Source organism: Esox lucius, chromosome 21 (genome assembly GCF_011004845.1).
Source record: "Esox lucius isolate fEsoLuc1 chromosome 21, fEsoLuc1.pri, whole genome shotgun sequence".
NCBI classification, from domain to species: Eukaryota; Metazoa; Chordata; class Actinopteri; order Esociformes; family Esocidae; genus Esox; species Esox lucius.
The window spans coordinates 19679285-19705936 of NC_047589.1; the positions used below are offsets into that span (position 1 = coordinate 19679285).

Genomic DNA, 26652 nt, shown 5'->3' on the forward strand with positions numbered 1-26652 from the left:
AATTTTATCCGTGGACACTTTTGAAGTGTCTCCGTGTTTCGGCAAACATGTCCGCTATGGGGCAACTCGCTTTTGATGAATATGGACGGCCGTTCATCATCATTAAAGACCAGGATAAGAAGACTCGGTTATCGGGCCTTGACGCACTGAAGGTACAATGCCAGGCTGCCAGTAGTTAGCAAGTGCCGTTAGCTTGCCTTCATGCGTCAGCATCTTTGCTAGCAAAGCAATTGCTGAATATATGCAGACCCGGTTGATTCATTTAACAAAAACTTGGTCTATATACCTGATTTTTACTATTATGGGCCAATGCACGTGTATGTACAAATTATGTTGTAGAATTTGGCTTGCTACCTATCTCGTTAATGTTAGCGGATTAGCAACATCATGCTAGTCTGCCCATGTGCTTTTCTGGAAGCAGAAGTGAGGCGCGGCTGGTTGTCAAATAAACAATGGAAATTGCTTTGTGCAACCATGAATAAGTTATCACTTCTGCCTAATTGACACAGTGAAATAATTAGTTACCTATTGTGCCAGTCCTAGACATGTATATCCTGTCATGTAGCTAGCCAAGGACTGTAACGAACATAAATTAGCTTGCTATATAAGCCTAGCTGAGAATGTCATTTACGTATTCGAATGAATTGGGAACCTTGAACACTAACTTTTATCAAATCAACATTTTTACGGACATTCCTAACTAACTAGCGCTTGACAGACAATTTGGTTCGGGTGTCTAGAGAATTTCCGGAGCCGCAGTATCAGAAATGTAACTTTATTTCTGTTTTGCAGTCTCACATCATGGCAGCAAAGGCCGTTGCCTCGACGCTAAGGACGTCACTAGGACCAAACGGTAAGCCCTAAGAAATACAGCCACTATGAAGCCATTTCATTATTAGAGATCTGAAGTTGCATTTAGTATTGTGTGCAACTGCCTTCCTTATTTAACACTAATATAAAGGTAAACATTCAACCGAATTACATTTAACCAACAATTTTGTCATTCTCACAGGTTTGGACAAGATGATGGTTGATCGGGATGGGGAAGTGACCATCACTAATGACGGAGCCACTATCCTCAGTATGATGGACGTGGATCACCAGATTGCCAAGCTCATGGTAGAGCTCTCTAAGTCTCAGGACGACGAGATTGGAGATGGGACCACAGGGGTTGTTGGTGTGTATTTTTGCATCTCCGTGACTGACTTATTGGCTAATTTAACAAATTCTTTATTGATCTCAATGTTATGATCATTGGATAATGTTCTTTTGCTGGCTCTTTTTCTTTCTGTGCCCATGTTTTACATTGGGTTAATATTGCCTATGCTCCTCCTCCCCTTCCTTACTCCAGCCGCTCTGTCCCCAGTAGTGTGGTCTGGCATTGACAGGGGATACAGCACTCTGGCACTCTCACCTCTTATTTAGGAAACTCATCTTACATAGGGCGTGTGAGGGAGCTGACAATTTCTGAAATTGTGTGTGTGTGTGTGTGTGTGTGTGTGTGTGTGTGTGTAATTTATTTATTTGTGTATTGTTTTTTAAATTCTGTTGATTAACCCTTTCCAGGCTGAATGTAATGTTCCATCTCTTTATTGATCGAGAGCTGCTGTTGTATTCATGAATATAATTTGGTGTGGCAACAGCCTATTTGAGAACATGATACATCCTTAAGAAAGCTTAGAAAAAGCCCTTTTAAATCATGTACTATAGGAACCCATATAAGAACTGGTGATCAGAAATAATACCTGTGGTAATATTAATTATTAAAATCAATTATTATTTTCCCAAACAGCCATTTACACTACTTTCTGATTAAGATAAAAACGTCCTTGTTTTGTAAGGTTTGGACATCTGAAGTCAGAATAGAAATACCTCTTACCGTTGAAGTTACAGCCGCTTAAGTGGCCAATTGTGTTTTACAAAAAGTCTATGGAATGTTCGCTGACAAGAACATTCGTATCTAAATAGTATATTACAACTTATCTTCACCAAAATCTCTTACAAATAGCATTTAGACTTCCATAATAAGGAAAGATATAAACAAGTTTAAATATTAATACAATTTTATTAAAATAATAAGGTTTGGGAAATCTTTATCGTTACCGTATCAAAATAGAATACATTATCTAAAACCAAATTCATACAAATTTCATGTAGTTATATTATGAAAGGAATTGTACTGTATTTTCCAACATCTATTTTCCATATCTTGGCCTGTAACCTATTAATGCAAATCCCAAGCTCTAATTAAGTCATGCTGCCATGCATGTATGTGATAAAGGAAAACATACACGTATGAGGAACACACCTCAAATTACTCATGCAAAACATTAGGAAGATTTACTAGCAAGCCAGCTTTGTGACAAAGAAAGTAATTTATCTCCCATTCTGGCATGGTTTTTAGCTTGTGGCTATAGTACTGTATCTAATAAACTAAATTCAGTGTATTTACTTGCTCAAACTAGTGACGTATCTTGGTCATTGACCCATTGCTGTGCACAAGCAATTTTGTTCATTTACATTGTCATATATAGAGAAATAGTCTCTTTCATTCAATAACTGTAATAAAGTGGGTAGCTACTTCAGTTAGAACACGTCAAATAGGTTCTGTCCACCTAACTTAGCAAACATCAAACTGGTAGTTATTCAGTGCTGAAAAACAACTTTTTTTTAATCTATCAAGTGAGACCATGAGCAAAACATTGTAATAAGCAATTTTATATCTTCCTTACCTCATGATTGACTTCGTTTACACATCAAGTCTGCAAAAGTAATACTCCACATCCAGTCTTCTGACCGTGTAGACCTCTCAACTTACAATTGCCCCGCCTGTTCTGTAGTGCTAGCCGGTGCACTTCTGGAGGAAGCAGAGCAGCTGCTGGACAGGGGCATCCACCCCATCCGTATCTCGGACGGTTACGACCAGGCCGCTAAGATCGCCATCGAGCAGCTCGACAAAATCAGCGAGACTTACCCTTATGACCCTGAAAACACAGAGCCGCTCATCCAGACTGCCATGACCACGCTGGGATCCAAAGTGTGAGTCTCACTTGCTGTCGCTGCTTTTTGTGGTTGCCGCGGTCATTTTTCAGGAGTTCCACTCGTGCTCCGACTAGCTTTTGGGAACTTGTAGAATTTAAAGATGTGTTAATTTAGCCCGTACGTGGCAGAATGAATGTGTTTGTGGACCTGGCAGTTGGATTCTTAAGGATTTACACCAAGATATTTCTCCCTTTCAGGATCAACCGCTGCCACAGACAGATGGCGGAGATCGCCGTAAACGCTGTCCTGACTGTGGCAGACATGAACCGCAAGGATGTCGACTTTGAGCTAATCAAGATGGAGGGCAAGGTTGGAGGCAAGCTGGAGGACACCCAGCTCATCAAGGGAGTCATTGTAGACAAGGAGTTTAGCCACCCTCAGATGCCCAAGGTACAGCACGCTTCAGGATGCTTGACCTGATGGCATGGCCTACGTCAGTGTTTCATAGAAACTGGTCATGATGGAACACCTACCCCGTGCCCTCAGGTCCAAGAATGACTGTTAACTAGGATTAATGGCTTAGTTGGGGTTCTTCCCTTTCCTTACTCCAGCTACTCTGTCCTCAGTGGAGTTGTCTGGCATTGACAGGGGATACAGCACTTTGGCTCTCTCGCCTCTCAGTTAGGATCTTCTTCTTACACGTGGCTTGTGAGAGAGTTAACAATTTGTCTGGTCATGTATAATTTTGTCCATCCAAATCTCTTCTGTATTTAACTTGGTAAGTCATCCAGTACCAGGCTCAAATCGTTCTCGGTTTTCCCTTCAGCTCCTGAAAGACACAAAGATGGCCATCCTGACCTGTCCGTTTGAGCCCCCTAAGCCTAAGACCAAGCACAAGCTGGATGTGACCTGTGTTGAGGACTACAAGGCCCTGCAGAAGTATGAGAAGGATAAGTTTCTGGAGATGATCAAACAGGTCAGTCACAAGACCTTTGTTATAATAATTAGAATGGTAATGCTGAAGTTGTGCCTCACCCCAGTATGTCTATGGAGTCAGCATGTGTTTCTTGGACTTACTAGCAATGAGCCTTCTATGTAGATCAAGCAATGTGTCCTGGGCTAACAATTATCTAGATTCCAAACTGAATCTATTAACTAGTTGGCACCACCACAAAATAATCAGAGGTCAGGTGATGGATAACCCCAAGTCCTCTACTATTGGTCCTTGCTCCCTATACACTCTTTTGGAAATTGCAGATCAGTAGGATCCAGCTCTTGTTACTGAAGACCATTTGCATTTACAATTCAGTGTCCCACAGGATGCACAACAAACGTACTAATCTTACTGTCAAACGTACAGTCTTCGAAAATGTTTTCACTGTCATACAGACTGCTCCTTTCCCCCTTTTTAATGTGGATCTAATCCAATCAATTGAATGCAGTATAATGCAATATTCCAACTATTTTGTCAGATTAAGGACACCGGCGCAAACCTGGCAATCTGCCAGTGGGGATTTGATGATGAGGCGAATCACCTGCTGCTGCAGAATGAGCTGCCTGCTGTCCGCTGGGTCGGAGGGCCCGAGATCGAGGTGAGACACAATTACTCACAGACATCCTGTTGCACAACTTTTTTTTTCTTTTTTTTGCACTATGTTCCCGGGTTGCTCATCTTACGGTTCATCTCTCCCTCCCTCAGCTGATTGCCATAGCAACAGGAGGCCGCATTGTTCCTCGGTTCTCTGAGCTGACTGCCGAGAAGCTGGGTTCAGCCGGCGTTGTCAGGGAGATCTGTTTTGGAACTACAAAGGATCGCATGCTGGTCATCGAGGAGTGCAAGAACTCCAGGGCTGTCACCATCTTCATCCGTGGGGGAAACAAAATGGTGGGTGGACTTTGGGTCTGGTAATGTTGAATTGATGTTGCTGAGAGGATTGAAAATGTTGACAGCTGGGTGAATAAAATAAAGAAATCCCTAATAAGTGTTATTTCTATGTTGATGGGCATGGAGGCCCGACCAAGTGTTCTCCCACTGACCAACTCCGTTTTCCTGTCAGATCATCGAGGAGGCCAAGCGTGCACTGCATGATGCACTATGCGTCATCCGTAACCTGGTCAGAGACAATCGCATAGTCTATGGGGGTGGTGCTTCTGAGATCGCCTGTGCCCTCGCCGTCAACCAAGCAGCAGATAAGGTACTCCCTTTGACACTCATACAGTTTGGTCAAGCCTTTGCCTGGCATCAGGAGTTCTCTGGATTCTGATGCAATGTACTCATGCTGTCTCCAGTGCCCATCCCTTGAGCAGTATGCCATGCGTGCATTTGCTGATGCCCTGGAGGTGATCCCAATGGCCCTGGCAGAGAACAGTGGGCTTAACTCCATCCAGACCATGACAGAGGTCCGTGCCAGGCAGGTGGCTGAGTCTAACCCTGCTCTGGGTATTGACTGTCTGCACCTCAACACCAACGGTAAGAATATGGACATAACCTGGTTTTAGATTTTCATGTATTTTGATTAAATATTTTCCCCAAATGAAAATGTTCCAATCTTTTTTTTGTGAATTAGTGGATATAAAGTCTACAAACCCCTGTTAAAATGCCAAGTTCTTGTAATGTAAAAGAATGACAAATCATGTCAGAATGTTTTCCACTCTTAATGTGACCTATAATGTGAACAATTGGATAACAAATCTTCGAGGGGGGAAAATAAAAAAAACTCTCAATAACCTGGTTACATAAGTGTGCACACCCTTAAACTAATACTTTGTTGTAGCACCTTTTGATTTTATTACAGCACTCTTTTTGGGTAGGAGTCTATTAGCATGGCACATCTTGATGTGGCAATATTTGCCCACTCTTCTTTGCAAAAGCGCTCCAAATCCGTCAGATTGCGAGGACATCTCCTGTGCACAGCCCTCTTCAGCTCACCCCACAGATGTTCAATTGGATTGAGGTCTGGGCTCTGGCTGGGCCATTCCAAAATGTTAATCTTTTTGTGGATTTGGATGTGTGCTTTGGGTCGTTGTCGTGCTGAAAGGTGAACTTCATTTTCAGCTTTCTAGGGGACACCTGAAGGTTTTGTGCCAAAATTGCCTGTTCATAATTCCCTCTGACTAAGTCCCTGGTTCCAACTGAAGGAAAACAGCCCCAAAGCTTGATGCTGCCACTACCATGCTTCACGTTGGGTATGGTGTTCTTTGGGTGATGTGCAGTGTTGTTTTTGCACCAAACATACCTTTTGGAATTATGGGCAAAAAGTTTAATCTTGGTTTCATTAGACCATAACACATTTTCCCATGTGCTTTTGGGGGACTTGATGTTTGTTTTTGCAAACTTCAGCCGGGCTTGGATATTTTTCTTTGTAAGAAAAGGCTTCTGTCTTCCCACCCAACACCATAGCCCATTCTTATGAAGATTATGGGTGATTGTTGTCACATGTAGCACACAGCCAGTACTTGCCAGAAATTCCTGCAGTTCCTTTAATGTTGCTGTAGGTTTCTTGGAAGCCTCCCTGACCAGTTTTCTTCCTGTATTTTCATCAATTTTGGAGGGATGTCCAGTTCTTGGTAATGTCTCTGTTGTGCCATATTTTCTCCACTTAATGATGACTGTGTTCCATGGTGTATCTAATACTTTGGAAATTATTTTGTACCCTTCTCCTGACTATCTTTCAAACGTGAGTTCCCTCTGATGATTTGGAAATGGCTTTTGCTCTGAGATGCAACTAAGAAAATGTCAGGAAAATCCTACTGGAACAGCTGAACTTTTTGTGATTAGAACACAGCCACATCCCCAGTTATTAGAGGGTGTGCACACTTATGCAACCAGGTTATTGTAAGGTTTTTATTTTTCATTTTCCCCCTTTGAAGATTTCAGTTTGTTTTCCAGTTGCATTGTTCACATTATAGGTCACATTAGAAGTGGAAAAAGTTCTGACATTCTTTGTCTCATTCTTTTACATGACACAAACCTGGCATTTTCACAGGGGTGTGTAGCGTTTTTTTTTTTATATCAAATTTACGTATGATAATGCACATTGAGCTAAATATGTTGTTGATGTGGACCTTCGCTTCCCTAGATATGAAGCAGCAGCATGTGATTGAGACTCTGCATGGAAAGAAGCAGCAGATCTCTCTGGCCACCCAGGTAGTCAAGATGATCCTGAAGATTGATGATATCAGAAGCCCTGGAGAGTCTGAAGAATGAGCCCCAACCAGCCATCCACCCAACTGAGCGCCTGTCAAACCCGGCTCTGTGTTCTGTAACTCGTTCTAAACTATGATCTTTTGAAACCGAGGTGTTCTAAAATCACTAGAATATTCTGGAACTTAACTGAAAAGCTCTATAATCTTCTTGTATTCTAGAAGGGCCTTGAGGCACTTGCCAAGGACTGTGTCCGGCCTTGCATACTGTTATTTATCATTTGATACTGAAACCACACTGCTCCCTTACTCTGCAAAAAGTTGTAGTGCTGAACTCATCAATAAAATGTTGGTCTGTGTAATTTCACTGCCTGGTGGATTATCAACCTTGTTATAAAACATGATTATTCAATACTGTTGGTGCCACTTCATTCACATAAAACCTGGGTAAGAGCTGAAAATAAATCTACCTCCCCTCTAAATGACATCTCAGTTCAGCTGTCTCGGGTGCATAATAATTCTGTAGTGACGTTTTTATACAGGTCCGCAAGTTTATTAACCGGAGCGGTAATGTACTCTGAGTCTAAACACCGTGTTTCTTGTTTGCATTGGTCCTATCAAAGCCGTTACTGACAAAATCATTACAAAGAACTTGGGGTTGATTTGACATTCTGTAACAATGGACCACTGATGGCAGATCAAAGCTTCAAATTCACATTACATTTCAGACAAATGTCTCATTTGTCCCATCTACAAGGGGAGGAAACTGAATTGTCCCGTTCAAAAAGGATATCAAGGATCAGAATCCATGCAGAAAGGGTTTTTGTAGTTAATGTACAGATGTTCCTTTTTGTTAAATGTACATTTAAATTACAGTGAATGAGCCAAACACCAGAAAAACAAAATCAGGACTGTACAACACATTCAATATATTTAACTTCGAAATTTTTATTCAGAATCATTGTATCTAGATCTCACAATGTTTGATGACTAATGCTATGGTGTATAGCATGAAAAATATCCAGGTATTTATTTCAAAGCTGCAGCCTTCCCTCCACAAAGCAACCTACCAACCTTTACAGCATGTGTTGGAAGTAGAATCTTCTGAGCCTTCTGACTTGTGTTGACGAACAGCTCTGAAGTCTCGAATCGCCCTCACCCAGTCTCCAAATAGCAGACATGGAAAACAGAAGAGTGTCTTCTTTTGTATGCTAACCGTTTGCCACTTTTTCTTCAAAAACCACTGCATGTTAAACCCGCGGTTGCTTTTACCAGCCGTTGGAGTGATGACAATATCCCGTGGCTGATGGGCACCAAGTCGCTTTACTTCAAGTTTCTCCTCCAAATTAAGGGTTTCAACCCGGTGCTCAAGTATGAAATATACTTAATAAATGTTCTCAAGTTATCTGGCGTTTGTGAAGCTAACAAGCTAGCTATCTACTCTTCTTGCCGATTAATGTTGGCGCCAGACAGCCAGACAATCAGGTCTGAAATACGAAATGACGCTGTAATGGGGCTACCGGCTGTCAGCCCCACTTGGCATCAAATTTGTGTGATCTACATTGATCACACTAACATTCTGAGCGTGCGTATTCATATTTTCACATGTACAATGTAAATTGCATTGTGAGAGATGGGCTAGCCCCACATTCACACTCAGCCTATTGTCTAATACTAAGAACTTGAATCAGCAGAATGCAGTCTAAAGCAGCAAGACAGGGACCAATGAACATGAAATAAAACCCTAACACAAATTATATGCAATTCAGGAATATACTATATTCATAGATAACAAATGATAGGAAGTCATCTTCGAGAAAGAAAAATAACACAATTTTGTTGCAGTTCTTTCTGTCAACAACAGATGGCTGTGCCCCACCTAACCCTAATGACCAGTCGCCCCTGATTCTATGTTTATAAACATGTACCTATGTATGTGATTTCTACCCTAGTAGGCAATCATTGGAATGTTAACAGTTAACAGATATTTTGGTAAGGTGTGAAAGCAGGGACAAAAGGTTTGCTTGTTATGGACTAGCTGGCTTTCTTCTCGAGATACCACCACTCTGTCATATCAGACTGTGCTCTTTTAGGTAAGGTACATACTGTCCATGCTGTATTCTAATGTCAAAGTTTTGGGCTGTTAAGAGCTTCCTTGAGTGTTGTACTCTAATTCGAATTCTAAACTAAACATTTATTAATTGTAGCTATTCTATAATTGTAAACTGTTTGAGGACGAACGGTTACAGAACATGTCCCATCCAATGACTGTTCTGTGTCATCTTGTTGCAGCATCTCCCAACAGGACGGGCATCAAGTTATTCCACAATGCATGTTCAAAGAAGAAAAATCAGTCAGACCAGCATGAGCAGGATAGACGACCACAGTTAGCTTTTGCAGGCCCCCAAGGGACTCTAGAATGCAATAAGGAAATCCCGTCTGACAATGCCACAGGTACCCTGACTGATGATTGGCCTGTATGCATTGCCTAAAGGATCTCCCACCAAAATAACAACAAGTGGCAACTAAAAATAACACAATCATAAATAAAATGTTAATTGTTAATACTTTGTTGAGAATCCTTTGCAGGCCAAGAGTGCTTTAAGTCTGGAATGCATGGACATCACCAAACGTTGGGTTTCCTCCTTTGTGATGCTTTGCCACGCCTTTACTGCAGCTGTCTTTCATTGTTGTTTTTTCGTGGATCTTTCTGCCTTAAGTTTTGTCTTCAGCAAGTGAAATGCATGCTTGATCAGGTTGAGATCAGGAGATTGACTCGGCCATTGCCGGAATATTCCACTTCTTTGCCTAAAACTACTGGGTTGCTTTCGCAGTATGTTTTGAGTCATTGTCCATCTGTAAAGTGAAGCGCCATCCAGTCAACTTTGTTGAATTTGGCTGAATCAGAGCAGACAATATATCCCTATACACTTTATTTATTTGTCTGCTTCGGTCTTCTGTCACATCATCAGTAAACCCAGGGCCATTGGAAGCCATGCATGCCCATGCCATCACACTGCCTCCATCGTGTTTTACAGATGATGTGGTATGCTTCGGATCATGAGCCATTCCAAGCCTTCTCCATACTTTTTTCATTCTGGTACAGGTTGATCTTTCAGCTGTCCAAAGAATGCTGTTCCAGAACTGGACTGGCTTTTTTAGATGTTTTTTGGCAATGTCTAATCTGGCCTTTCTACACCTTGCGGTGAACCCTCTGTATTTGCTCTTTTGGAGTCTTCTATTTATGGTAGACTTGGATAATGATATGCCTACCTCCTGGAGAGTGTTCTTCACTTGGCTGGATTTTGTGAAGGCGTTTTTCTATACCATGGAAAGGATCCTGCGATCATCCACCACTGTTGTCTTCATGGACATTCAGGCCATTTTGTTTTGCAGAGCTCACCAGTGTGATCTTTTTTTCTTAGAATGTACCAAACTGTTGATTTGGCCACTCCTAATGTTCCTCCTATCTCTCTGATGGATTCCTAAACCCTTCCTCCAATTTGGATTTGAATAAATTAAATCTGAGACTGCAACAAATTAAATCTGAGACTGCACTTTAAGCCCGTAGTTATTATTTAACTGTAACTTGAATATATTTAGGTGAACAGCCAAAATAACAAAACGTATGTCAGTGTGCAATTATTTCCGGACCTAACTGTAACGTCTGCAACGCGTGGCACGGCTGCTCCTCTTCCTCTCGGGGGTTCCACCTCTCCAGTGTACTAACCACCGGCTGGAGACTGACAGCAGCAGCGCACCCCAAAGACACGGTAAGTTCTGCTGACCTCCTCTCTGTAAGTGGTGTCATCGTTGTTGGAGATGAGACCCAGAATGATTGTGTGTTCCGCGAATCTGGTGAAAGGTATGTTTTGTTTTGGCATACAATGTGTTGTTTGTACCTAAAACATCCCAATTGTACAAAATTCAGTGCTCCAAAGCATTCAAAGAATGTGATCTTGACATTCTGGAGCCATCAGGAGATGACAAGAGGGAAGATTGGATTTGAACTCTCATGGGGAGTGGACAAGCCCATGAACATGTATTTGATCATGATTGTCCCATAGACCAGACAATGCATCCATATTTACTATAATGGAGTCTGAGTTTGTACATTGCCATTGAAGCCATAGGTTGTTTTAATTTAGTCAACCAGGTTGGACTTCCAACTTGATTTGACAATACAATTTGAAGACCTGAGTTGGCATGACTATAACCCATAGATATTCCATGGAGAGCCTGGTAGTGTTTGCGGGTTATAGTTTTTTCCTTATTATTGGTGCCCATTTCAGACATAAATAACCAGGTGAAGGTATAATCTAACCAATAAGTGACCTAATTAATCAATCAAGCACAAGCTGAAAGCAAAAACTTGCAGAAATTCGGCTCTCCGTGGAATCGGTTCAACACCTGCACTTTAACATGTTCATCTGTAAAGATCAACCAATTAATTTGAAACCCCCTCTCTGTTTGACTTTATAAATTTCCTTCAAGCATGCCTTCAAAGTGCCATCCATCCTTACAAACTCTATAATGGGCAATATGGTGCATTCTTTTATCTGTGAAAACATGATTTATTGCATAAATAGGGGTATGGAATTTTCCTGTTAGCATAAAAGGCTTTCAAATGTGCATGTTTTTAATCTATTCTGGAAAAGCTTGACTTCTAGGCCGATTTACTGTCATGTTACACATGCCATAGGCATCATGTGTTTTGCATTCACCCATATGGGTAAAACAAAACCGACCCAGTTTTTTGTCTGTTCATCAGTGTCCTGCCCAAACTCTTTCATAAAGATCCCTCTTTTCCTCGGTTCATTAAGTACCCAATTATTTATCCATGATTCTGCTTACCTATTTGATTTAACCAATGTAACTAGGGGTTCACTTACTTTTGTACCAGTACTAATTCCCTTCACATTTTTCCTCAAACCAACATAAGGAACTGGTAAATATAATCCTGTTATGTCATATAAAAAAGACTGGTTCTCATTAAATAAAGATTTCATGGTTAAGTAAAAAAAAAATACAACTTTACAAGGTTTTCATATACAGTACTTTCAAGCTGCATTGTGTATCAAAGACACAAATAAACCAGAATAATGGTACTGTTTACCCAATGGTTACCACTAGATGGAGTACTTCAATCAATAAAACATCTATCATTTTGTCTTAATGACATTATTTATACCAATGCCACTTTTAAAAAGAGCAACATACTGGAAAATGGTGTATTCATGTGCAATTGGTTCATGAAATGGAACATAGTTGATGCAACACAGATGAAAAGGTGTTCTAGTTAACTGGAAGCATTGCTCGACAATGAAACACGGGGTTCATTTGAACTTCATGCTGGCTTAAATGGAGGACAACAGCAATGGATCGCGGACAGGTCAGTCACACTAGCTGTGCCAATCGTTCTTTTTGGGACATGATTGCTCTTTGTCCTGTGTGTGGTTATTGACTAAACAAAGGATTCTATGCCGTGTGTGATGCCAGTATTTTTGGGCATGAATGCAGACACTGCTGTGTATACCTTAATCTCTGACACAGTTTATCGTCAGAATATATCCTTTATGGTTTGTCCTTGCCTTTTGGTGCCCAATTACTGTATTGATATAATACTGTGTAAGCCAATTTGTGCATATAAAAAGGGTTTGGGATATAAAAAGGGTTTGGGAGCCATGTTTTCAGTGGCTTTGCTGATGTTTTTCAGGTCGATTGACTAATCCAACAATGTGTTTGAGAATGTAACTTTTCTAAATATTTTGAATTTTAATCACAGATATCAGTATCTTTTGTACTGTATCATACTATTGTCTGATGCTTTGTCAAGTATTTCCTCTCATAGATTTAGTGACCTTCTGACCCCTTAAACAAAGTACATACAATGAATTCCAAAATAAATTGGACTTTTTTCTTTTTTTGCATTCTACCACTTTAGATTTGTAATGGTACAATGAATATAGCTTCACTGAAGGTATTTATTTCATTTAGAAATGACAGCTAAGTTTATACACATATCTTTAATTTTGCCAAAAGTGGACATATTTAATATTGTAATGTTTTGTACTTGATCACATATTCTTATCATGCAATGATTGGCTGAAGTATATGACCGATAGACATCCCAAGACTCTAAGTATTTTCCATTGTAGTTCTCTGCTAGGCCTGTACATGTTTACAAAATTAAATAATAATGTATTATAAAAATATACAAATGTAATCCTATCAAAATCACTAGGATTATTATTCATTAATAGTCTGGTTTAATATTTTCTCTTTATGAGTTTGTTGTTGTAAAGTGCTATACCCCTATAACTGCTATGTTATAACTGCTATGTTATATAGTTTTATTGCAGCTATGTTTTCCTTCTCTGACATTGTTATTATTTTGCTCTGTTGTGTTGAATGAAAATAATTAGGCAACTTACTGTTAAAACGTTTCCTTCTGAACATTCAGTGTCTGGTGTGTTTGGATGCAAAATCGTATTGAGATTGACTGCCCAGAAACATTTGGAATGAATTAGTGTCTCCCTGACATATGGGATGCAAATGTAATGAGTCAGTCCTCAGAGTTTTTTTTATTTTTATAGCTGTTTAGTTCTTTTTTTTTTCCACACCAGTACTTATTTCTATGTAACAGAAATAATTAAATTTCAATGCAATAGATATATAAATATATAGAAAAAGTATCATGAATGTGAAGGATATGACGCTGCTAAGCAAGTACGTCTTTCTCCATTCTCTGACTGCCCCACCCCAGTCTCCAGCCAGGGGCTCCCTCAAACATCTTAACTACAGTGCCACTCAAAAACTGGTGAGTGGTGCAAATGCCAGATGTACAACCACAGCTTCAAATCAAGCCAGATGAGAAACGGAAACACCATCGGATCCTCCTTTAATTACTTCAGTGTTGTTTGAGTTTTCTTAGGGTTCTAATTGGTCGCTCACACTTGTTTTTCATTCGCCAGATTTACAACCTCACTACCAGACCAGAGGATCCTTCTGATTTGATCCAAGATGTCTTCCACTGAGGAAAGAAGTTGTCTTGTCAGTGGAAACATTTTGCTGATGAGGGGAATTGTGCTGATATGGGGAAACTTGGTTTTCTTGTCTGTCTGGAGTCTTGGTTGGCCTGTCTAAGATTTGAGTTAAACTGCACCTTAATCGTATTAGGCTCAATGCTAAATATCTACTTAAATCCATACTCGCAGAAAATTATGAAGTTTAATAGTAGTGTTTTTTATTGGATTCACAGATTACAATCCTGTGTCGCATAATTGAGAAAGGACATAGAAAACACACACACACACTGTCACATCTGTCATTTTGGTATTTTGGGAAAATACCAAATACCAATACCAAAGCATTAAGCTCTAGCAGTAGTGCCACACGAAGCTAAATAGAACTTGCTCTACTATCAATGCATTTATACTCAAAAATTGGGAGAAGTATAATGTAATATATTATCATGAAAGGGGAATAAATGTAAATCAAAAATATAAAAAAAGGGTGTACATTTTCCTTTTAACTATGCATTAAACTCACAGCTATGGTCACACAAACACAAACATAAAGAACTTTCTGGTGTGCAGCTCTCAGGACCCCCACCGGAGAGGACATTCAGAGTCAGTTGTACTGTGTGTGCCGGGTAGTGTGAGCCCTGCCTGATGCCGTGTGAAAACAGACACCCTGTGAAGAAGGGATTCCCTGTATTATCATGCCTGGCTGCCACTGCCAGGACCCGCCAAATGTGACTAGGACCGTACAGCTCCTGAGGCAATAGCTTTAAAGACTCTAGTTTGAGTGTGTGTGTTTCTATCTTTTCACAGCATGCAGTGGTCTGTTTGATAATAACGTGTGAGACAGAACATGTCAACACCAGGTCTTTGGTACGGTAGCTTATACACATTCAAGACACCCCCCACCTGTCCTCACACAAAAATGAACACACACACATTAACAAATATGAAAAGGCTTTGGTCTACATTACTGTGCAAGTCTTAGGCCAAATGTATTTATCTTGGCAGTATGTGTTAATTTGGTTTTAAGAATACTAATGAATGATAAATACTGCATTTTAACATTGTTTTGTTGTGCAAAAGGTAATTGTTATTGAATTCGATGGCAAGAAAAAATTTCATAAAGAGATTTGAAGAAACTGGACAATTTGATGAACGAAAAATACAGTGGAGACCCATAAAGATGTAATTAAAGCTCACTTGCAAGATGAACCAAAGGAAATCCAATGAAATGCTCTGCATTTATTGCCAAGGTACTCTTTGTGATAGATGACTCTGGTAGATACTGAATTGACAAAAACATTATCTTTAACAATATAATGACCCAAAAAAACAACAATGAAGACCTACTTTAGAACAGCCTACAGACAGAGCACCATGTATTAGACTGACCACAATTGTACCTTGACTGAGCTTACAGATGCCCAAGCTGCCACAGGTTGTCACTAGAGCACGACATGGCAACCCAACTCAATTACTAGCCCATCAAACCTGGATGGTGCTGGACAATTGCTATGTCCTCAGCGGGACTCCTGGGCTAATCCGTGAGACGGATTTAAACCTTATTCTCACAATAACACAGCTAACTCCTGGGATTTATCATTGTGACATTCAGGGTCCATTCTTAGCTAGCTTGATCAGCCTCTTGGTCATTCAGTTTGGAAGGACAGCCTGAAACTCTAAGGCACTGACACTATCATTGTTCTTTTCTTTTACTTTCTATAGGCAGTTTATATATGGCACATTTAGAATTCAAGAATTTAAGTGTAGGCCTATTTGGTCTATGTTTGCCCTTCAGAGGTTTCTGACTAAACTCATTAATCTTAATTGGATATTTACTTCCACTATATTGCGTCTGCCATATTAGGTCAATCACCAGTAATCTGCCTGTAAAATATAATTTCTGTTTATAAATGTACCGTGGTAATTTCATTAGTTCTTTCTTTAAGGGATATTAGGGATGCGCAAATAACCTGTAAAACTCTTAAAAGAAAACTCCTTTGAACACTTTAAAAAAAAAAGTTTAATGGTTCCTCAAAGAGATTTTGGAGCGGATGTTCAAATTGTTCTTAGAATAACAAGTAGCCTATAAACAGTTCTTCACAATCTACATTTGACATTTTGGCACAACGAACTTTGACCTGTGAAGCAAATATTTAACAGGAAAATAGCCTAAAGCAAGGGACAATATACAACCTCTTCTACAACTGTTTCCTGTAGATTGCTGGTGCAGGTTTGTGCTAACGTGTGTGTGTGTGTGTGTGTGTGTGTGCGGCATTTGTACTGAACAACTGACCAACAGGTTCCATCTCAGAACTCATTTTACAGCTACAGGCATGAAGACTGGCAAATAGTGGTGATTTCTGGACTTTTCCCAGAAGTTAGACAATCTATGGTTATCCTTTGAATGTTTATCACTACACACTCACAGAATTGTCATGTAATTCAATCTCTCCCAAACAGGAATGCATCATAAGAATGCAGTAAAATGCCAGAATACACTGAGCTCACAGGAGGAGGGCAGACCGGCTCAATGCACTGTTTATATTACATCTTATATAGTAACCAATGAAACATGACAATGACACTTTTACAAGCGCATTCAATTACTGCAAAACATACTAAAAAAATACTGTGACAACATGGCGTGTTTGTGAAAGTTGTTTGTCTCACTAGACAAGGGGGTAACTCACATGGCAAATGACGGTTACAACGCGTGGCAACTCGAGTGTTCATTTGATCTTAGCGTTGTGTGGTGACATTGACATCAAATGAATGTAGGGGACCAGTGGCAACGCAAACAGAGGACATCCAGTCAATGAAGCCTTTCACCGTTCATTACAGACGATAGCTGGCACGCTACTGGATGCAAGGGGTTAAGACCATGGTACTGAATCCTAGTACGAGTGTGGACCAGGTTGCGTGCAAAGGCGTGTTTTTGTTACCAGACGAGAGCTTACTGATTCTAAAGCTCAGGCTAATCTTAATGGCGACTATGGTAAGGGATGCAATGGGATTTACATTGATACTAAAGCCTGCTTTAGCAGCAGTGACTGACAGTGTTGGAGGACCACCTAAATAGCTAAAGGCCTGCATTCACACAACCGTAGAGCACACATATTTGTTCATACCCCATCACACAGAGTAAGACACAGAGTGAAACTGCCCAGATATTAGCACACAGATATAAAGGATTTTTCAGTGCTGTCGTGATACAATGGGCTACATGAGATGGCTTTGGACAAATTGTAAGTAAATCTGTTAACGTCTTGTGGACATTTGGCCGGAAAGACTTGCCTGTAACTTGCAAAGAGGGGCGATTGGAGCTACTTGTTCCAGTTCCAATCTAGTTCTATTGTTTATCTTAATAGGTGTGGACGCCGGACTTAATCAAGCATCTGATTACTTACATAAGACTCTTGTTCTGGGTTATCTTACCAATTACACAAGACTTTAGTTCTGAGTTATCTGAGATTAGGCCCTGTTACAACAACAAAAATAAATGTAGCCTTTTTTGTTACTATGCAGACACTGAAAATCCAGAGAAACTTACAGTAGTGGGTCCATACCTTTCCTTCTTACAGTAGTATGATACTGGTCCCATGGGAATCAGGCCTACAGCCCTGGTGCTGCAAGCATCATACTTTATCAACTGAGCCACACAGGACCTAATGAAATCACATGCAGATCTGCTTCTACTGTACAATATCTTATTTTGTAATGGTTTTTGTGCACTATTGCGTATTTCCATAGTAATAGCGGGTAGACACCCTTTTGTCTTTTTTTGATTTTCAATACCCCAAAAAACAAGTACATTTTAAGTGTACTCAAGTACTATAAAGTACTTGTAGTATGCTTACATTTAAACACACCTAAATATACCAAAGGGCTATTATATTTAATACAATATATTAAATACAGTAACATTGTCATATACATGAAATTAAATGTTTACATAAAAAAAAAGCATTTAATTTATCAGTAAAATGTATTACACAACAACATGTGCAGACAGTTTCAGGGTCTGAATATGTGCTTTGGGGATGCTTCTCAACACTAGCGACTGGGCATCTTTAAGTGTAAGCAAAACAAAGGAATATATTGCACAAGATCCTGCATCAGTCCGCTAAAACATTGTAGCTTGGGAGAAAATTCATCTTTGAGCAGGACAATGATCTCATGTACCAGCCAAAGCAACATTGGAGTGGGTCAAGTACAAGAAGGTGAATGTCCATAAATGGGATGGTACTGTAAAAGTCCTTATTTGTAACGTATTAAGAATCTGTGTCACTACTTAAGAGTTGCAGTCCACAAGTGTTGTTCAATCAATCTGAACAGTATGAAGCAAAACTGAATGTGGTAAAATCACTCCAAAACAGTGAGCAAAACAGTGGACCATTTACAATACACTAATCTGAAAGAATTGGTCAGAGGCTTAAAGACCTTTGCAAAGCACTGTATTTTCAGTGCCACATGGATGATTTATTTAGTAATAAAGCTAAGTCACATTTTCATCTGAAGGCCCCCTGGCAGCTCTTACAGGCCCCCTGGCACCTCTTACAGGCCCCTTTAGGTGTCTAGATCCACTGTTGGAAACCACTACACAAGGCTACCCTCCTCCTTAAAAAATATGCTAGCAGAAATCTAAATCTAGAGAACAGGGAGCCAGCCTTGTATTAGGGAGATTCAGGTCTGTACTGGTTGATTAGCTGTTTTTGTAATAACAAAGTAATAGTTGATTTGCTGTCTCTGTAATAACGATGTAATAACGTTTAAAGAATTATTAGACACTGTTGATATACTTGGTTATGATTGATCTACAGTGACGGTATTTTTGAATGCGTGATGCCGACCTGTTGTGCTCTTTCTTTGCAAATTATGAACACTGGCTTTCATGCAGTGTCATCTTTTAATTGATGCAATTTACCATTCTCAAGTTAAGTAAATATATTTTTTACAATGTGTTTTAAAGATTTTGAAATTACATTACAATCCTGCTTGTAATGTAATTACAGTGGCAGCATTATAAGTTTTGTGCTGTATTTTTCTTATTTGATATAACATTTGTAATATTTACTAATTTGCAAGGAAGTATACCGAAATGAAAATATGGGTGAAATAAATTTAAATATATTCTCAATTAGTATAGTGAAGTATATTTACAATAAATATAGAAAATATATAATATGTAATATTATCAAGCATACCTCAATTAAGTAAAATACAAGTAACTATAATTTTGTTGCTTGGGTATGTTGTTTAATTACCTAAAAGAACACACATTTTGGTTGTTTGGAATTTATTTATTAATTTATTTATTTTCACACACCTGAAATTCATCCAGTGTTTATTTCAAAACTGGGTCATTGACACAACCAGGAGATAGAGAACAGAGAAGGAAGATTGAAAACAATCAATCTGGATCCTGCTCCTGGTCTCCTCCTGACTTCCTGAGGTTGTCACCATCACCCGGTGAGGGTTCTCCTCTAACATTTATAAAGCCTCTTGAGACGGTTAATGTCATTCTGGCTCATCTCGGTGGCCTTGCCAATCTCCACATTCTGGTTGGGAATAGGCACCATGGTTGCCTTGTTGTTTTTGGAGAAGGCAAACTTGCCGTAGTGCATGACTGATTTATAGTCATAACCAGTGTTCTGGTTAAGTGTGGCGATCTTCTTGAAGTTGTTCTCCTTGCCAGAAATGACGTTCTCCAGGTGGATGCGGATGTGACTGTCACGGTCGCTGCGCTTCTGCTCGTGGTGGAAGCCCAGGGCATGCAGCACCTCATGTTGGGTGGTGCCATGGTAGACACAACCGGAACGAGCTAGGGACACAGTCTGGGCCTTGCCCTGACGGCCGATGAAAGAGTAGCAACCTTCCAGGGACTGGATGGCAAGGTAGTCTTTTTGGTTGGTGCGCTTGATGAAGCGGATGCAGGAGATCGTCGCGAAGGACTGCAGACCACGCTCAATGACAGACCTCTCCCTGTCGCTGTACGCGCTGGATAGGGTGTAGGGAACGTAGACCTTGCCATCGCTGGACTTGGGCCATATGCAGCTGCGGGATGTGCAGGGATCAGCGTTCCGCTCATCCTCATTGCTGTAAGCAATGTCATCTTCCACCAGGGGTTCATCTATGGTATGGACAACGTCCTGGTTGGCCTTCTCCAGCAGCTCAGGGACCGAGAGGTCCTCCTCCTCGGCATAGGCTGCCACCACAAGCAGGGCCAGAAGACCCAGGGTGTACCTCAAGGCAGACATGTCAGCAAACAGTCTTCGAGGGATTGAAGTGGAGTGGGTAAAGAGGTACAGAGACTGGACCTTATATAGTGAAATGCACAGTGAACAACTGTCCATGTTTGGACACATGGCAATACATTGAACATGCTATCTAATCTTTTCCCAATTCCCAAGGCCTATGTAACACATCACTGTTGAGACAGGTGCCTGTATCTAAAACTTTCCTAAGAGCAGTCCATTGTTCACTTCAGTAAATTTTTATTAATGTTATGTTTATAAAATAATGTTATCACTGGGCATTCACCTCATTTTTGTTGTATTATAGGGTTATTTTATAATTGATTAAATAAAGTCCCACACAATACCACAATGACAAAGCGAAAATATGGTTTTAGACATTTCAAGCAAATTATTGAAAATTAAAAACTGATATATCTTGTGTACTCAGACCCTTTATTCAGTACTTTGTAGAAGCACTTTCGCCATCCAACCATTTTTAGATTGGTAGTTTTCTGGTTAGCTACTTCCACTAATCATAAACAAATCCGGATTAATGACATTCAGTGTGCCCCCATCGAATTCAGTTATTCATTCTTCCATAGATATCATATATTAACATGATAAGTCAAGTCAAACGTTTTCAAATTAGCTTTAGTCACAACATTCACCATCACTGCGAAACTAACAGAGTTACCGGAAATGTGATGCAAAATTGAAATAATCTCTTCCCCTTATGGCAAAAAGTAAGCTGTTAAAGTATGTGCTCTTGTAACTTTAGGCTAGTATGCTTACTTAAAAATAACTGCTGGACCAATATGTTATTGAATAGATTTCTGATGTTTTTGTTTACCATTTACCCCCCACACCCAGTCCTAGAGAAATACATGCCGGCAAACTACAAGTGGCAAACTACTTGTTTCATTACACGTGTAGACTGCTACTATTATACCCTATTTTAATTTTAACGAGAAGAATTAAGGTTTTGGCAACACCAAGAAAGAACTAATTCACACCCCAAAAGCAGAGCAACCCCTCCCACCCAGTTAAATGCTAGAGACTAAAGCAATTTCTGTAATACAGAACATAAGTTTCCCCTCTCAGTATTACAGATAAAAAAGTCTGTCTGTGTCCCTGCCTGTGTTTTAATTAGTATTTTTACTTTGTGGCAAGACCTTATGTAGACAAACACTTCTTGCATTTAGGTCATTTTTATATTTGGAAGAGCTAACAGGACCAGTGATAATGACTTAACAGCTATCAAACATTCCATCCAAATTAAAGAGCACAAAGATGACCCTATATACAAAGGAAATGCCCAGCAAGTCAATTTCTGCCACTAGCTGGGAAAATAAACAGCTGCCGGAATATAGTGTGCAGTGTTTTTCACTGAAGAAGATAAGTTGAATTACTGACACCTTCTAACAACATATACAGTGGGGAGAACAAGTATTTGATACACTGCCGATTTTGCAGGTTTTCCCACTTACAAAGCATGTAGAAGTCTGTCATTTTTATCATAGGTACTCTTCAACTGTGAGAGACGGAATCTAAAACAAAAATCCAGAAAAATCACAATGTCTAATTTTTAAGTAATTAATTTGCATTGTATTGCATGACATAAGTATCTGATGCATCAGAAAAGCAGAAGTTAATATTTGGTACAGAAACATTTGTTTGCAATTACAGAGGTTTCCTGTAGTTCTTGACCAGGTTTGCACACACTGCAGCAGGGATTTTGGCCCACTCCTCCATACAGACCTTCTCCAGATCCTTCAGGTTTCGGTGCTGTCGCTGGGCAATACAGACTTTCAGCTCCCTCCAAAGATTTTCTATTGGGTTCAGGTCTGGAGACTGGCTAGGCCACTCCAGGACCTTGAGATGCTTCTTACGGAGCCACTCCTTAGTTGTCCTGGCTATGTGTTTTGTGTCGTTGTCATGCTGGAAGACCCAGCCATGACCCATCTTCAATGCTCTTACTAAGGGAAGGAGGTTGTTGGCCAAGGACTCGCGATTCATGGCCCCATCCATCCTCCCCTCAATACGGTGCAGTCGTCCTGTCCCCTTTGCAGAAAAGCATCCCCAAAGAATGATGTTTCCACCTCCATGCTTCATGGTTGGGATGGTGTTCTTGGGGTTGTACTCATCCTTCTGCTTCCTCCAAACACGGCGAGTGGAGTTTAGACCAAAAACTCTATTTTTGTCTCATCAGACCACACGACCTTCTCCCATTCCTCCTCTGGATCATCCAGATGGTCATTGGCAAACTTCAGACGGGCCTGGACATGCGCTGGCTTGAGCAGGGGGACCTTTCATGCACTGCAGGATTTTAATCCATGACGGCTTATTGTGTTACTAATGGTTTTCTTTGAGACTGTGGTCCCAGCTCTCTTCAGGTCATTGACCAGGTCCTGCCGTGTAGTTCTGGGCTGATCCCTCACCTTCCTCATGATCATTGATGCCCCACGAGGTGAGATCTTGCATGGAGCCCCAGACCGAGGGAGATTGACCGTCATCTTGAACTTCTTCCATTTTCTAATAATTGCGCCAACATTTGTTGCCTTCTCACCAAGCTGCTTGCCTATTGTTCTGTAGGCCATCCCAGCCTTTTGCAGGTCTACAGTTTTATCCCTGATGTCCATACACAGCTCTCTGGTCTTGGCCATTGTGGAAAGGTTGGAGCCTGTTTGATTGAGTGTGTGGACAGGTGCAGTTAATACAGGTAATGAGTGGAGAACAGGAGGGCTTCTTAAAAGAAAACTAACAGGTCTGTGAGAGCCGGAATTCTTACTAGTTGGTAGGTGATCAAATACTTATGTCATGCAATAAAATGCAGAATAATTATTTAAAAATCATACAATGTCATTTTCTGAATTTTTGTTTTAGATTCCTTCTTTCCCATTTGAAGTGTACCTATGATAAGAATTACAGACCTCTACATGCTTTGTAAGTGGGAAAACCTGCAAAATTGGCAGTGTATCAAATACTTGTTCTCCCCACTGTATTGTATCTCTAGATGAAAATGTCAAATCTGTTTCAAGGAATGTGCATACCACATTCTTTGTTTAAATGTTTTTAATGATGATTTAAGTGAATTGAATGGTTTGTTGTTGTAATTAAATGTATTTATCAACAGTGTAACACTGTTACAACTATGCACTTCTTGTTTGTAATTAACATGTTTTTATTTAAAAGTTTTATTCGATTTAGGCATATGTCACATGTGATTATGTTTGCATAGTGTAGCTATTATCACCAGATGTTATCATCATTCATGCATAAGCTGACAAAGAATAATCAGTTATACATGTATTACATAGGCACAAAAGTCCTTTAAGTTCTTGCAAATCCAAAAGAATACTATCAAGTATGAGACATTTAATGGTAAAGTGAAAATGGATTGTACATTTACGCAATGCCTCCAGGGTAGAAATGAGGCACATAAATAATGTAGACGCATTACTGTGGTGACACTCTTTATACAGGAAGGAGGTTGATCATCATTCAATTAGAAAAGTGTGGTTTCTATGGTCTACCCAGTGTCGCCGGTCTGACACCTATTATCTATAATATTTTCCTAAATGTGACAATAGCACTGAACCTGTTTCATGAAACCTGTCTGTGTCTGCAATATTTCGATGTGAGTAATTTAGCAGACACTTATCCACAGTAGCAAACTTCATACTTTTTCACTCTTCATAAATATAGATAATGCTTTAAGTTGGCTAGCTTGCTGAAATTATATCAGAAATAATAGGTTTTTGGATCATGTCCTTGTTCCATGTCCAAACATTGCCACCTGGAGTCTGACACAGATTAATCGGCATAATCAGAATCTGAAAAATGTCGTCCCTGAACATCTTTACAGTGTCGTGTATGCACAGTTCAGTTGAAATACAATCCATCTTGACAGGTAAACACAAAATCTTTTTTTCAAGGACATTTCTATTTTCACTAAACTTAAAAGTATGCCTGTCCTAAAGGGTGAATATATTTTATAGCATTATTTTTTTTATAGCATGTTAGACCTAGTTTGCCACTTGTTGTGTTGAAGCATCTTCCAGATAATTGTTTTTCCCAAAGTTCTATTACTGGGATTTATTTAGCTGTCGAGCTGCATGCACAATCCATATATTGCAATGGGCCACCAAATTATATATTGGGGCACCAAATGATATATTGGGCCACCAAATGATATATGATATATCTTTATTTTATGAAGATGTGTTGTCGCTTTTACCGTTAATAAGGTGATACAAAATGCAAATGCCAACTATTCTATTAAGAATGTCAGCTAAGTGACTGCATGGTTAAATATAAACATTTTGTCAAGTCTCAACTATAATTTACACAACCATCTTATGTCTTTGAAGTGTAATAGACCTCAAAGACATGAGTTAATAGTGTTAACCCCACTTTTTAGCACTTCACTGTTTAATCTGTATATCAATGTATAGCTATACTGCCTGGATAAATAAGCAAGGGTTGATATGTCTACATCACTGAACGTATCATGGCTGTAGAACCAAGTCGTTTTTCTTCAAATGCACAACTAGTGATCAATGGGCTCCAGAAAAATTATGCCTTTAGAATTGAATGTGTGAACGGTTGGGAATACATTCTACAGTGAGTCCAACCACTACAGTATGTGGGTGTGGAGCTTGACAGACAAAAAAAAACTCAGAAATTGAACTTTGACCAAAACAACTTTCTGGACAATGCTTCAACACCAAAATGGAAGAAATGTAATCTTACATGCTAAAAACTTAAATATCCCTTTAATTCAAATGGTGCTCTTTCTAAACATACCTATTAGTAGCTAGCTAGGGTTAGCATGTTTACTAGAATACACAGACAAATGTTAGTGTCTGTTAAGTGTCCTATTTATTCATATTAGTCTGTCTCACATTAACATATTACACTATTTGCACTCTCTCATTGTGAAAATGTTGTAGCAGCCTGTATCCTACTTCAGAAATGGAATCACAACAAGAATTTGCAGTCTGGGACTAGATTTACGTCAACAGGGGCAGACTTGCCCTCTGGTGTGAGGCTGTAAAAAATAACAATGTATATATATATATAGTTTTTCTGTTGTGAAACTGGTGGCCCTAAAACCAAATTTAGTTTTGCTCCCCCAAAAGGCTATTGCTGTCCATGTACCTCACATAGAGCAGACACGTGGATGGACAGGGAACACTGAGTGTTCCAGCACAGCATTTTCCCTCTCATGCCCTTTCTTCATTGCTGCCCATTTTTTTCATTATGAACATTTCTATGTCAGATACCCACAGCAGGTCCTATTAAATACACCTACAATTTCATTACATATGTATATGAGATCTCAATACCTTCTTCCTGTATCGACATCTGGAAACATCTCTGAACCTGACCTCTGCCATTATTTAAGAGCACACTTATTGCACTTCTGCAACACTTGCACATCTTTATTTTATGAAGATGGGCTGCCGCTCTTATCATTAATAAGGTGATACAAAATGCAGACGTCAACTATTCTGTTAAGAATGTCAGCTAAGTGACTGCATGGTTAAATATAGACATTTTGACAAGCACGCCATTGTTTTAAGTGAGCTGTTGTGGTTCAGATGGGTTGAACAGTAAATATTTTTTTCTCTCACACACAGATGTTACATGCAGCGTCTTTCTTTTGCTCTTCACCACAGCTCAGCTGTACATCCTGTTGGATTCCATCTCATTCCATATACCAAGTCCTTAGTCCACAGCAGTGCCCAAAGGCCCATTTGCCACAGATGAGTGACCCCAGCACACAACAGCAGAGTGGAGCTCTTCAAAAGACTGGGGGAGGGAAGCAGGCAGCACTCTCCACCCTAACATTAAATCACACAGGCACATGGTGGTGAAACCCTGATACAATGACCCCATTCAATCATTCTTTTATTTATTCATTAATATAGTCTCCTTTATTTTTATTTTCACGTACCAAGCCTGTGTAAGTGCATTCTAGAAAGGATTTCTTTCTTCTTCTGGGAATTCAGTGTTCAAATGTCATGTTCTTAAGTCAGGGTTATAACCTTTGGACCCTATAGCACTAAGTCAGTAATCTGAAAACAGTTTGACAGATGTTTGTGTTAAAGTTCATTGACATGATTATTTTATTAAGTGTGCTGCAAGCTTTAGAGATACAGACAGACAGAAGTGCAATTAGTTAATTCCATTGTCACCATTTGCATCTGTTTGATTAAAATGTTTTTTTTGAAAAATGTCTACAAGAAACATGAGGCAAT

General features: G+C 39.7%; 2 protein-coding genes and 2 non-coding genes across 4 annotated transcripts; 3 read left to right on the top strand and 1 right to left on the bottom strand.

The window, feature by feature from the left end:
* Window positions 1–47: 47 nt before the first annotated feature.
* cct5 (chaperonin containing TCP1, subunit 5 (epsilon)) lies at window positions 48–7529 on the top strand. Its single transcript, XM_010885669.4, has 11 exons — window positions 48–152; window positions 793–853; window positions 1013–1177; window positions 2841–3039; window positions 3240–3432; window positions 3809–3958; window positions 4455–4574; window positions 4682–4867; window positions 5040–5177; window positions 5272–5452; window positions 7062–7529. Exons 1-11 carry the CDS (start codon window positions 48–50, stop codon window positions 7187–7189), a joined length of 1626 nt encoding a protein of 541 aa, XP_010883971.1. The 3' UTR covers window positions 7190–7529.
* LOC114829949 lies at window positions 1332–1465 on the top strand. The gene has a single exon (XR_003777752.1). It is a non-coding gene; the product is annotated as a small nucleolar RNA SNORA49 (small nucleolar RNA).
* On the top strand, window positions 3574–3707 carry LOC114829952. The gene has a single exon (XR_003777755.1). It is a non-coding gene; the product is annotated as a small nucleolar RNA SNORA49 (small nucleolar RNA).
* Window positions 7530–19636: 12107 nt separating the features above from the next.
* LOC105019453 (high choriolytic enzyme 1-like) lies at window positions 19637–20416 on the bottom strand. The gene has a single exon (XM_034289430.1). The coding sequence runs from the start codon at window positions 20408–20410 to the stop codon at window positions 19637–19639; it is 774 nt and encodes a 257-aa protein (XP_034145321.1). The 5' UTR covers window positions 20411–20416.
* Window positions 20417–26652: the final 6236 nt, after the last annotated feature.